The 14,217-nt window shown below is 37.4% G+C and overlaps 1 protein-coding gene across 6 annotated transcripts in view; it reads left to right on the top strand.

The window, feature by feature from the left end:
* The window catches only part of PAN3 (poly(A) specific ribonuclease subunit PAN3), a 135,693-nt gene that overhangs the window by 104,003 nt on the left and 17,473 nt on the right, over positions 1 to 14,217 (top strand). For 5 of the 6 annotated variants that reach the window (XR_008629289.1, XM_055132246.1, XM_055132235.1 and 2 more), the window contains 5 exons: positions 2,299 to 2,460; positions 2,985 to 3,101; positions 3,201 to 3,302; positions 8,679 to 8,844; positions 10,101 to 10,191. Coding sequence is in view for 5 of the 6 variants with exons in the window: in XM_055132246.1 (XP_054988221.1) it covers positions 2,299 to 2,460; positions 2,985 to 3,101; positions 3,201 to 3,302; positions 8,679 to 8,844; positions 10,101 to 10,191 (638 nt within the window). In the remaining variant the exon portion in view is untranslated. The remainder of the gene's footprint in view (positions 1 to 2,298; positions 2,461 to 2,984; positions 3,102 to 3,200; positions 3,303 to 8,678; positions 8,845 to 10,100; positions 10,192 to 14,217) is intronic. The other variant, XM_055132241.1, reaches the window with a different exon arrangement.

The raw sequence follows: 14,217 nt of genomic DNA, 5'->3' as shown, positions 1-14,217 counted from the left end.
CCATGAAGGGGGGAGGCTTACTACGGATGGATACTCAGGCTACCCACACTCTGTCCAGCCAGCCTCAGAGTTTCCCACACCATCAGATTGGGTCATTTGTTAGAATGTCACAGAGAACTCAGGGAGACACTCAAATATTGTTGGTTTATTGTTATGAAAGATACAACTTAAAATCTGAAAAATTGAAGCTCTTTATAGGCTGTGGTGTGGGACAGAGTGTGGTAGACTAGGTGAATCTAGGCCTCCTGTGAGTAGGCCATTCCCTAGCACATCCTTCCTGAACCAGTATGTAAACTCTGAGTCACACTGCTTAGGAAAAGCTTTTCTCATCAACGTTTGGCTTAAAAATAAAGTGATTCCTCCCATCCCTCCACCAGTGCACATTCCCCACCATCAATATCCTTGGTATACCCCCCCTTTCCCACCCTCCACCTGCATCCATGGCAGACAATATTCCCCATACTTTGGGGCATTATGGCTTGCAACACAGACACTGAGAGGTCATCGTGTTTGGTCCGTTATCTACTTTCGGCATGAATCTCCCATCCCAACTGATTTCTCCAGCCATCATTTTCTTAGTGATCCCTTCTCTGTTCCATCTGCCTTCTCCCCTCCGCTTGTGAAGCAGTCTTTCAGCTATAGGACAAACCTCCTGGCCCTTGTATCTACTGTCCTTGGATGTCAGCCTCATGTGATGTTATTTTATACTCCACAAATGAGTTTTATATAAAAATAATTTTAAAGAAAAAAAAATAAAGTGATTCCTTTGGGGCTAGATAGTACAGCCGGCCAGGAGTAACCCCTGAATACTATTGGGTGTGCACCTTCACCACCCACTCCCAAGAATATGCCCTGTATCCCACCTACCCTATTCAAATCCTTGGCACCATATATGGTTTTCTGAGCACTGCAAGGAGAGATCACAATAGTTATTTATGGTGTATGGCAAAACATACTGAAGAATAGAAGGTCAAAGGTACTCAGGAGACTGAAGAGGCTGACTAGGCCTCGGGAGATGAATGTTTCATTTGAATCTGCAGTAACTAAAATGATGTAGTAATGGCACTTAGCCAAATTAATTAGTAGGACAGACCAGAGAGAACCAGATGCTTTCCGTGATTAAGATTGCCTATCATTAGGGAAAGCTAGGTGTTAGAAAGGTTTTTCTCTCTGCTAAAATAAAACTTAGGTCATTAGCTCAAATCACATTAAAAATCAGCTCCAAATATGTTAAGAGTTTGTGTCTAAAATAAAAATTTGAAGTATAAATGAACACATTTATACACAATTTAATGTTACAGTAGGGAAGATTTCCTACATAGAATGCAAAACTGTCACCAAAAGTAAGTAAATTCACCTGTCCGGGGTACAAATCCCAGCACCACCCAACTCACTTCCTGAGAATTGCTAGGGGTGGCCCTAGTGGCCCCCAGCAGAACAAGGCCCGGGCATCAGTGTATCCTTTTCACATGGGTCAACCCACCTCATTGCCTACAGTTTGTCAGTAGGGATCCCAGACATCCTGAACACTGCTTGACAATCTCCTCAACCCCCACCCCTCTCAAAAAAAAAAATGCTAATCAATTAAAAAAAATTTTTAATTTGAAAACTATTCAAAGTTCTGTACAGATTTAAAAAAAAACTTGGCAGAAGCTGTTTTCAGTTTACCCAACTGTCAGAATCATAAATCAGTAAGACAAAAGAGGAATAGGCTTTTCTTGAAACAGATGCTCCTCTGTGTTGCAAGCCATAATGCCCAAAAGTAGAGAGAGAGTATGGGGAATATTGTCTGCCATGGAAGCAGGGTGAGGGTGGGGAAGCAGGGGTATACCGGGGATATTGGTGGTGAGAATGTGCACTGGTGGAGGGATGGGTGTTTGATCACTGTGAGATTGTAACTCAAACATGAAAGCTTCTAACTATCTCACAGTGATTAAATAAAATTAAAAAAAAAAAAAGAAACACACTCCTGTGACATGGCAAATATATGAAGTTTGGTTGGACACCATTTAATGAAGAGTTAGAAAGTTTACTATTTCTCTGGGATAGATTATAATAGAGAAATTTACTTTCCTACAAAAGATTAGAAATATTTTGAGTATCTGAAGTTTAATAGTTTTTAAATTGTTTTATAATGGTGTTTTATTTTAAAGTGAAACCATGGTTTTATAGTTATTATGAATATAACACTTTTAGATCATAACGGGCTATAGTAATGTGGTTTATAGTAGATTTGGTTTCTTACTCAGATTTATGAATACTTGCAAGTTAAAGTCCTCTTCCTATAAATTTCTCTAGCAGTTCCTGCAGAAGTCGACAGCTACCATAGCCTGTTCCCTCTAGAACCACTGCCACCTCCTAACCGGATACAGAAATCAAGTAATTTCGGATATATTACGTCTTGCTACAAAGCTGTAAATAGCAAAGATGATCTGCCATATTGCCTTCGGAGGATACATGGTAAGGAAGATAGATTAGTCTCCTTTTAAAGCAGATTACTGAAGCTAAGACCTTTTGGAATACACTTATTTGATATGTGAATTTAAAGAACAACAGCGAAATCTATTTCATTTGCAAATTAGTACATCGTAAGTACTAATAGAGATAACATGCCATTTTCTTCACTTTTGGGTGAAGGAGGGTATGCCTTGCGAAATAGTGCTCAGGAGACTGGGGGTGACAGAGTACTTGCCTGATGGAATAGCCCTTCAGTATTGGGCCCAGTGATGCAGTGCTCTCGGGCCTCCCATGAGGTGGGACAGGGATGGCCTACAACCAACGGCGCTGGGCAGGGAATGGGGTTGGGGGACTATGAGGGGCTGCTGGGGATCAGACTCCAGTCTTACTCATGTTAGTTATGTGCTCCCAGATCCCTGAGCTATTTCCCTGGTTTTATTTCTTCACTTTTTTTTTTTTTTTTTAAAAAATGGAATTAACGGGAGAGATCCTATTTATAACTTAAAAGAATTTTTTTTCTTTCTCAGGTTTTCGTCTTGTTAACACAAAGTGCATGGTGTTAGTTGATATGTGGAAAAAAATTCAGCACTCAAATATTGTAACCTTGCGTGAAGTATTTACCACTAAAGCATTTGCAGAGCCTTGTGAGTGATTTATAACGGTATTTCTGTTTATGACTTTATGATTGGAGGCCAGCTTGCAATAATAAGTATTTGTGTTCTGTTTTGTTTTGTTTTTTTAAGCACTTGTGTTTGCATATGATTTCCATGCTGGAGGAGAAACCATGATGAGCAGACACTTTAATGACCCTAATGCTGATGCTTATTTCACAAAGAGAAAGTGGGGTAAGAAAAAGCAGCCCATGATGCCCTCATTCCGTAGAAGAGTAGTTCAGTATTATAGTACACATGCAAATTTATCAGTGTAATCATGTGACTTAAAGAAGTTATTGAATTGTAAACTTGAAATATCTCGAAGAATGAAGTTACTACACTAAAAAACCTAGTAGAAAATGCTGTGCTGTGCATATAGACTGAGATGAAGATGGGTTCTGAAAGACATTTGTAGATACCTGAACTTTAACTTTTGTTTTTGTTTTGGGGCCAAACCTAGCAGTACTCAGGGCTTGCTCCTGCCTCTGTTCCCCGGGTGCTCAGGGGACCAGATGGGGTGCCGGGGTTGGTGATATGCAGAGCAAGTGCCTTAATTACCCTGGCACTGTTTCTCAAGCCCAGTAGCTGAAATTTAAATTGCTGAAAGTATGACAAAAGTTCTTTCCTCTTAAAAATACTTCTAAAAAGGCACTTACTGGTTAATGATAGTTTGGGAATTTTTAGTAAATTAAAAAACTTTTAAGCTGCACCTTTGGAAGCACAACTACTATGTCTCTCTTGGTATACTACTTTACACTGTTTGTTATTTTGTTATTGTTTTTGTTTTATTTTGTTTTTTAGCCTCCTTTTGCATTGTTTTTATTTTCCATTCTTCTATATCTTTTATTTATTGTGTGTCCCTGAATTTTTATACTGTAAATGTAATCACATTGTAATAGAATTGCAGTATTACAAATTATAATAGAATTGCATTATTGGGTATAATCTAACAAGTGCCTCAGTCCAGCGTGAAGTTATTTCTTTAAGCAAATGATTTTATTTAGTGGTAGGATTCCATGTTACTAAAGGAATCAAACTTTAGGTAACTGTTTAACTGCCTCTGTCAGTTGAGAGAAGAAAGCTGTGGTTACATGACTGTTTCACATTAAAAATCTGGTCATACAGTGTGGTCATTTTTTTCCCTTTTTGTCATATCATCTGTCAACACATGCCTGATTTTTTGGAGGGGATGTGGTAGAACTTTGCCTATAGAAGCGTTAATTGTAGTTGTTTGGGTTTATTTTAGTAGAAACACCTGTGAAATGACTGTTGACTTTAATTTATAGCTCTTTTCTTAACCTCAGTACTGTTGAAGTGAGGGCTATCCTGTGCACTGCAGGATGTTTAGCAGTCTCTGGCCTCTTCCAGCCTGTTGTCAGCAAATGCCAACCCTCCCCGAGTAGTGACACCAAAAATACCTCTAGGTATTGTCAAGTTTCCTGTAGCGTAAAACTGAACACTGTTAAGAGCTGCTGATTTATAGCACTCCTTTCCCTTGAAAAAAATAATTAACTCTTCTGTTTTGGGTGTTGACTACTTGATATATTGTGTTTACATTGTCACAGGAGTCACTTCCATCTTCAAATATTTGAAAGAGAGAGACTTCTTAAAAATACTATAAATTATTTACAACCCATTTTAATGCAGAGCAATCCTCTTTTTTTTTTTTTTTTTTGCTTTTTGGGGGACACCTGACTATGCACAGGGGTTACTTCTGGCTCTGCACTCAGGAATTACTCCTGGCAGTGCTCAGGGGACCATATGGGATGCTGGGATTAGAACCTGGGTCGGCCGCGTGCAAGGCAAACGCCCTACCCACTATGCTATCTCTCCAGCCCCAATCCTCTTTCTTAATTTGGCGATTAAACAAACAAGGTCTTTTCTTGTGTATTACCTGTAGAGAGAGAAGATGTGTTCTCAGACTATTGGTTTACTTAACACAGACAAAGAAGCTGCATATTAAAGAAAATATTATGACTTAGAAAATAGAGAGATTGGGGCTGGAACGATAGCACAGCGGGTAGGGCGTTTGCCTTGCACGCGGCCGACCCAACTTCGATTCCCAGCATCCCATATGGTCTCCCGAGCACCGCCAGGAGTAATCCCTGTGTATCGCTGGGTGTGACCCAGAAACCAAAAAAAAAAAAAAAAAAAAGAGGGATTATCATGAAATTTGATACAAAATTATGTAAGTCAGAAAACTACACAGGATCCAACATACAAGTACCACTTACCTGCTAGAAATAGTCCTTTTCCCCATTGCCACTTGATTTTTTAAATTAAGTCTTTTTTTAAAATTTATTATTTTTTTATTAGTGAATCACTGTGAGGTACAATTACAGATTTACATATTTTCATGCTTGTGTTTCAGTCATACAATGCTCGAGTACCCATCCCTCCACCAGTGCCCATTTTCGACCACCAATGATCCCCAGTATCCCTCCCACCCCCCATTCCATCCCCCCGCCCTACCCCGCCTCTGTGGCAGGGCATTCCCTTTTGTTCATTCTCTTTTTTTGGGTGTTGTGGTTTGCAATAGAGGTATTGAGTGGCCATCCTGTTCAATCTATAGTCTACTTTCAGCACGCATCTCCCATCCCGAGCAGGTCATCCAACCACACTTGGTGTTCCCTTTTCTGTCTGAGCTGCCTTTTCCCCCAGCATGTGAGGCTGGCTTCCAAGCCGTGGAGCAAACCTCCTAGTACTTATTTCTACTATTCTTGGTGTTAGCCTCCCATTCTGTTATTTTATATTCCACAGATAAGTGCAGTCTATGTCTGTCTGTCTCTTTCTGACTCATTTCACTTAGCTTGATACTTTCCATGTTGATCCACTTATATGCAAAGGTCATGACTTCATCTTTTCTAACAGCTGCATAGTATTCCATTGTATAGATGTACCAGAGTTTCTTTAACCAGTCATCTGTCCTCGGACACTCGGGTTTTTTCCAGATTCTGGCTATTGTAAACAGTGCTGCGATGAATATATAAGTGCAGGTGTCATTTTCGACTATACTTTTTTGCTTCTCCAGGATATATTCCCAGAATTGCTGGGTCAAGTGGGATCTCAATTTCTAATTTTTTGAGAATCGTCCATATTGTCTTCCAAAAGGGCTGAACCAGTCAACATTCCCACCAGCAGTGTAGGAGGGTCCCTTTCTCCCCACATCCATGCCAACACTGGTTGCTTTTGGATGTGTGCCAGTCTCTGTGGTGTGAGGTGGTATCTCATGGTTATTTTGATCTGCATCTCCCTGATGATTAGTGATGGAGAGCATTTTTTCATGTGCCTTTTGGCCATTTGTATTTCTTCCTTGAGAAAGTTTCTGTTCATTTCTTCGCCTCATTTTCTGATGGGGTTGGATGTTTTCTTTAAATTAACTCTTCAAGGTCATCTTTAATGTTTCCTTGTTTTTTTTAAGTAGAGCTGTTTTTTCCTTTTTTTTTTTTTGGTATCATCTACCACTGTTTCTCTAGATCATACTATGTTTGATTCTATCTAAATTTTTTTTTGGTTGGGGGAAGCCACACCTTGCCATGCTCAGGGATTACTCTATATTTACTGTTATTTACTCTTGGATTACTCTATACTTAGGGATCACTCCAAGCAGTGCTCAAAAGATCATTTTGAGTGTCTGGGATTAAACAACTGCAGTTTTCAATGAGATGAGGAAGTTAGTTTTGTTGTTTCTTGGTAGTTCATTTGCTTCAGTAATTCATACTCCACATATGAATGAAACCATCCAATAGTCTTTCACTTCCTTTTTTCTCATAGCATAATTACCTTAAGTACCATCCATTTTGTCCCAAAGGGCATGGTTTTATCTTTTCAAAAGGCAGAGTACTAGTCTAGTATATATCTGCGTATCTCTCAGTTTTTTAATCTAGTCTTCTGTTGATGGGCATTTATGTTGACTCTGTGTTTTGGCTATTGTGAACATAAAAACACAAATATTCTCTTGAATTAATGTTTTCATCACCTTCAAATAAATGCCTCAGCAGTATTGCTGGATCATAAGGAATTTTGGTATTTACCTTTTTAAAAATTTAAATTTCCTTTAATAAATAGTAGGTTTTTATTTTTTTTTTACTTTCCCTCGAAGTTTTACCCTGTCATTAGTACCTGTTTGCTATTTCCTAATTCACCTTCTTTGATATCTGGTATGCAGAAAGTCTGTTCATAATCACACAAATACATGAATTGTTAGATTATAAGATCATATGCTGAAATTCCTTCTTGAAAAAACACTGGATTAAATTGATACCGTTCTTTTCTTTCTAATTTACGGATTATCAGTGACCTAAAAAATAGTGTCAAAACCTTTTACACTGTTGTCCGGTTGTTCATCAATTTGCTCGATTGGGCACCAGTAATGTCTCCATTATGAGACTTCTTGTTATTGTTTATGGCATATCGAATACGCCATGGGAAGCTTGCCAGGCTCTCCCGTTCGGGCAGGATACTCTCAGTAGCTTGCTGGGCTTTCAGAGAGGAATCAAACCCAGGACGGCCACGTGCAAGGCAAACGCCCTACCCACTGTGCTATTGCTCCAGTCCTAACAAGAATTGATAGAACTAAAAAGTTACTTCTCGTTACTTTAGTATGTCACCATTATACATAAGAGGCATTCAGTGTTTTGCATTCGTGTTTTTGTGAATTAGATATCACCTTATCTAACTGTCATGGTTATAGTAGAGGCCAGACAGTAATTAGTCATATAGAAAACAACATAAATCATGGTGCAGACTTTTCCTTCACACCACGAAATGACTTGGCAATAATATAGACAGATTATCCACTTTTTGTTTGTTTTTTTCGGGGGTCACATCCGGCAATGCACAGAGGTTACTCCTGGCTTTGCGCTCATGAATTATTACTGGTGGTGCTTAGGGGACCGTATGGGAATCGATCCCAGCTGGGAATCGATCCCAGGTCAGCCTCGTGCAAGACAAACGCCCTCCCCGCTGTCCTATGACTCCAGTCCCCTTAAATAGAATAATAGTCTCTTTAGTTTCTTAGTTGCTAATCTAATGTACCTAATGTATCTAATATGCATTTGCATTTATTTGATTCACAATTGAATATACTTTTTTTAGTTAAAATAATTTTTGTTCAGTTATTACAGTGATCACAGGAAAGAGCAGGTCTGTGAGAACTTTGTTGCTGCAAACAAAATAAAGATTAATCCCACAAAATAGGAAATTTGGGTTTGTCTTTAAAGTCTTAACTAATAGACTAAATTTAAACATATGTATTTATATATACACATGTACATGTAAATTGGTAAATTGTGCAGTGAATATGAATAAATTTCTATAGTAGTTTGGTTGTTTACATTTTGTTAAATGTTTTTATTTTGGGGGAGGAGGACTAAAGACCCACACCTTCTGGTACTCAGGGGCTACTCCCAGCTCTCTGCGCAGGGGTCACTTCTGGCAGTGCTTGAGGAACTGTATGTGGTCCCAGGTGTGAAACCAGGGTTGACCATATGCAAGGCCAAATGCCTTAACACCTGTATTATCACTAAGACCCCATTATGTCATTTTTAAAGTTTATTCATTTTGTAGGTCAGCACGATGGACCATTGCCCAGACAGCATGCTGGATTGTTGCCAGAATCTCTTATTTGGGCTTATATTGTTCAACTAAGTTCTGCCTTGCGAACTATTCATACAGCTGGCTTGGCATGTCGAGTCATGGATCCAACAAAGATTCTGATAACTGGCAAAACAAGGTACTTGCTTTTTGATTTTGACTTCTTCAAGGAGCATCTAACCTGTTTCTTAAAAATGCTCATGGAAAACAAACATGATTTAATTCTGCCTTTTCATGTATTTTATCCAGAAGAACTGCTGTGATTTTGAGTTCATTTGTAAGTTTTATGTTTTCAAGTTGAATTCTTTAATGCTTGGTTGTAACCAAGAATTTAATAAGTATTCGGGAGGTATAGTATGTATGGCTAGTATTATGAGATTATAGAAGAAATATCAATGCAACTATTGTATGAGCAACTGTGGTTCTCAAATTTTAACACCAGCTGGGTATATTAAGCACAGACTGTTGTATTCCTCTCTCAGATCTTCCCTGTCTCTAAGCTGGAGTAGGGGCAGAACTACGAGCCTCTGTTTCTAACAAGATTATAAGGGATGCTCTTGCTACTGATGGGGACTCATGCACTGAGAGTAACTGATGTAATTACACAGACTTTCATTTCACCAGGATTTTGAATCGCTTAGATCTTGAGAATTTTTGTCAGACAGCATAGTACGAAGAGCACAAATCTGGTAATATCTAGGCTCACAGCCTGACTGTCAATCACTGTATGACTCTGGACAAATTGACTAATTTACCATTACTTGGCAAACTTGGGAAACAGGTACTTATAAGTTCCTCATTTATAAAGTACCTGTCTTGTAAGGTAATAGAGAGGATTGAATGAATTAGTACACAGAAAACACTTTTAATGATAGCCAGTACATATTCAGGTGTTAGGAAGCGAACTGCTCTTTCCGTGAATATGTGATAAAGAAGCAGCTCTGTGAGATGAAAGGCAGCCAGTGACTTGATAGTCAAAACCGAATGATAATCCTGACTTTGTCAGATACTGAGTGTTATAACTAAAAAGTCTGTGAGTCTTAGTTCCTCAATCTCTTAAAATATTGGTTGATAGATGGGGCTGTAGCGATAGCACAGCGGGTAGGGTGTTTGCCTTGCACGTGGCCGACCTGGGTTCGATTCCCAGCATCCAATATGGTTATCTGAGCATGGCCAGGAGTAATTCCTGAGTGTAGAGCCAGGAGTGACCCCTGAGCATCTCTGGGTGTGACCCGAAAGGCCAAAAAATAATAATTGGTTGATAGAAATTATGTGGGACTGGAACATGAGGTTAATATTCTGAAATTCTTCTTAGTACTGCAGTAATTGTTAAATTTCCACTGGTGTATAATACAAATAAAATCTCACTTTATTTAAATTCTCTGGTCTTTAAAGGTTGCGAGTAAATTGTGTTGGAGTTTTTGATGTTTTAACATTTGATAACAGTCAGAATAATAACCCATTGGCATTAATGGCTCAGTACCAGGTGAGTAAGAATATGGACTCTTAAAAATTTAAGGCTCGCTGTTTTTTCAAAAACAAAAATTTTTTAATTTTAAAGTATTTCAGGGTTTTAAGTCTAGATTTTTTGGGGGTGTAGTGTTTATGAACATTTACTGAACATATGTTTCTTAATCAATGTGATGTATTAAATATAAGAACCCTCGTAGGCTAGAATATCCAGAATATACAGTGTCAGATTAGCCATTCAAATTAAAATATATTGTATAATTAAGAACTTTATCCTCAAAGAGATGAAAACAGATGAGATGATAGATAAACAAATGGTATTTTGCTCCTGTAATGTGCTTGTACCTCTTGTAGAACCATCCTTATACCAGTCTGAAAATTTTGAAAACTTTCAAAGGGACTTGCTATGTTGACATTTTCTAAGTTGTTTTCTTTTGCTATTCAAAGCTTCTCAGTTATTTCTTTTACATTATCAAATTTTGGGTATGGGATTTGTATCATTGTTGAGGCTCCATTGTATAGTTCTACTGTTTATTATATTTAAGATATAAGACAACAAGAACCACTCTGCAAAGAATGATAAATATAGTTGTTTTTTAAAAATTATTCTGTGCAATATTCTGGCTATTTAAAATAAATATTCTGTATTATGTGATAGTGTTCCACATTTTTTAAAATTGTGCATCTGTCACTTTAGTGGTTTTTGTTTTGTTTTGTTATCAAATTTCAGTTTTCTGTAAGGCAGAATCTTTTAATTATACAGAGAAACAAGAAAACATCTTTCTTTGCTGTTTCTCATTTCAACTTCCTTACATCTTTCACTTCATAGTGAAAGACTTTATTTCACTTTTACCATAAGACAGAATTACAAAAGGAAAAAAAGCAAAAGCAGTAGAGTCTGATGCTCCAGGCCGTGCACGAGTCTTTCCTGTTGCTACTGAGGTAGCAAAGTCAGAGGCATATACCATCACTTGATGAAGCCATGTGCAAACCTGACAACTTTGCTCTCCTGCCCACTGTCAGTAGCAGCCCAACTGTCGCTGTTCATAGCACCACCTAGTGGACAGAACAGGGAAGACTTTGCCTGTTTCCCCCAGCAGATTTTTTTCTCTGAGATTATTTGCTCCATGTTTCATACTCAAGAAAGCTGTTTGTTAGATATTTATTATCATGTTCTTATACTTATTACCTTAACTAATTGGCTAATTTTCTTCATTGTTTTCATGTTTAATAAAGTACCAGTTATTGACTGTTAAAATAAGACTAGGACTGGGAGTGTAGCTTGGTATAGAATACTACCCTTGGAGACTCTGGCTTAAATTCCCAACTCAGCAAAAAAAATAATAATTGAAATAAGATACTTCTGTACCTCAGCAGTATTATTTTCCAATCTTTTTCTTGCAAACACATAGTTTGTTTATGGATTTTACATAGCTTTTCATATACCTTGAAAAGCAACTCTTTATAAAGAAAAATAATTCCAGATTTCATGAACAACTTTGAAGTAGGTATTTGAGGCAACTGATTGGTAAATTACGAACTGCTTTCATTTATAAACTCGGACTATTTTCAAACACCCTTTGTTTTATTCAGCTGTAAATAATTTATCCGATTTTCTTTTCTTTTCTTCCTTTTTTATAGAGGGAGGTGGGGATGTTTGTGTGTGGAAGATTTTTTTATATAGCTGATGGTAAGGTAAAGGAGAGAATTAAAGACAGTTCCAGCAAGGGGGATTGTGGTTTTAGAGGAAGTGTATATGAGGAAGGAGTGCATTGTTTCTTGTAGTCTATTTTTCATAGTTTGTTTCAGACACGTGAATAGAGACTGACTTTCAGTAAAATGGACATAAGTAGAGCCATAGATAGAATCAGAAAAATCAAGAAATCAAGAATCAGGAAGAAACTGAAAATGAGTTGGGGGGAAAACCTCCCGAATTCAACAATGGGGGGAAAAAAACGTGATGGAGGTAAGAAGCAAAATAACATGGAAAAATGATTTAGCTGGAAAAAAAGGAGTAGAGAGTTACTGAGTTTATAGGATATGTAACTCCCAATTAAGCAGGCTTCATTAACCTCTCTGGTTTTAAAAAATATCTGGATTATGTGAGTGACTTACACTATTTCTGAAAGTGGCTGTTCTCATCTCAAGTCAGCTTCAGAGAGTTGGTAGAGTGTGGTCAAAATAATGTAGTCTTAATTTTTTTAACTCCTTATTTTTTTTTTATCTTGGACTTTCATTTTTCTATCTCATAGTAGGGAATAATTGGATGTTCCAAGTGGGAAGTGAGTACAGGGTGGAACTAACTTGTAAATTCTATTGTTTTAAGGGTTGAGAGGCTGCGTACTGGTACATGCTGCAGAAATAGTTGATAAATGTTAATAATCTTTACTCTGCACAGCTGATGGGGACGTTGGATTAGATCACCTAAATGTACACTTAGCATGCACTGATTTCTTTTGATAGCATTTTGATGATTTCATTAATTTAACTTGAAATGTTTCGTGAATGGAATCATTGTTGATTTCATTTATGATAGTGCCCTCCAGAGAACAGATAATTGACAAGGGTAGTGCCCTTTTTCATGCCATTTTCCTACCATTAGGATAATTCTCCTAACTGTCCCACTGATGAAAGTTTCAAAGGTTCTCTGACATGAATCTTTGCTTCCCTTCTTTTGATAGTTATCAAATAGTTTGTCTTTTTTTTTTTTTTTTTTTTTTGCTTTTTGGGTCACACCCGGCGATGCACAGGGGTTACTCCTGGCTGTGCACTCAGGAATCACCCCTGGCGGTGCTCAGGGGACCATATGGGATGCTGGGAATCGAACCCGGGTCGTCCGAGTGCAAGGCAAGCGCCCTACCCGCTGTGCTATTGCTCCATCCCCTAGTTTGTCATCTTAATCAGGTTTTCCACTGATTTGAACTTTTCAGACGGAAAAGCCAGTATTGAAAACATTTTTGAATATGAATTTTAAAGTGTTATTTCAGTAGTGAAATTGGCCTTCTAGTTCAAAGTAGAATATTATTAAGAATAACCAGATACTGCTAAAATTTTGCTACTGTGTGTAATACTAGACTTGAAACATTCCACAATTCCAGTGTTTTTTAACCCTGACATATCAGAATATCTTGTTGAAATTTTGAAAAAATTCAGTATCTAGATCTTTCCCTCTACTAGAGACATCAGAATTATGTTAAAGGAATAGCCATTTGTTGATTATGTTATTGGTGTGTTTTGAAAATGATTCAGCTGACTTACTTTACAATTTACTTTGGAAATTTTCTGAATTTTCAGAATTCATAAATTTATGAATAGTAAATAAACATGTACCCAGTAGTTCCAATTAGATACTAGATTTTATTTGTGTTTATATAATCAGATTTTAAAGATTTACATGTGTTCTGGAGAAATTATTTCTTTTAACTTTGAGCTTCTTCGCTTTTGTAGGATTATGATGATTAATAGTCACCTGCCAAGCAGGGTCACTTGGTGATTATTTCATTTCCTGGAGTTAAAAATAGGTAATAGAGAGTTTGCCTCAATTCAGCTTGCAGTCTCTTGAGTCATATTAGAAGGAAAACTTCAGAATAATGGGGTTATTTTGGTTTGTCTTTTTAAAGTAAAGGGTAGTAAACCAGTTGGATCCAGGGTTCAGAGATCTGTTATAGTTTGAGTAAAAGTTGTCTGCTTGGAAGAAATAATAAATAAATTGTCATTGAGGTTTACAGTATTTTTGATGCTCAAAAGAGTATATTCTCTAAAACCCTAAGATGAAGATGATCTTCTGTTTATAATGGAATAAATTTTCTTCGTATAATTGTCAAACTTCCATTGTATTTTGGGCATCGTGGCAAATGAGAAAATTCTAAATTATAATGGTTATAGTAAAGAAAGTGTATAGCAGTCAGCCTGAAATCTCTTGTAATAGTAAAACTGTCTGCTCTATTTAAATTTAAAGCACAGATTAGCTGAGGATAAAGTTCAGTGGTAGATGCATGCCTTGCATGTATAAGGCCCTGGGTCCAGTCACTGGCACCAATAA

The sequence above is a fragment of the Sorex araneus genome, chromosome 1 (assembly GCF_027595985.1).
Source record: "Sorex araneus isolate mSorAra2 chromosome 1, mSorAra2.pri, whole genome shotgun sequence".
Taxonomy (NCBI): Eukaryota; Metazoa; Chordata; class Mammalia; order Eulipotyphla; family Soricidae; genus Sorex; species Sorex araneus.
Note: the sequence above shows the minus strand (reverse complement) of the source record. Positions and strands in the feature narration are given on the sequence as shown.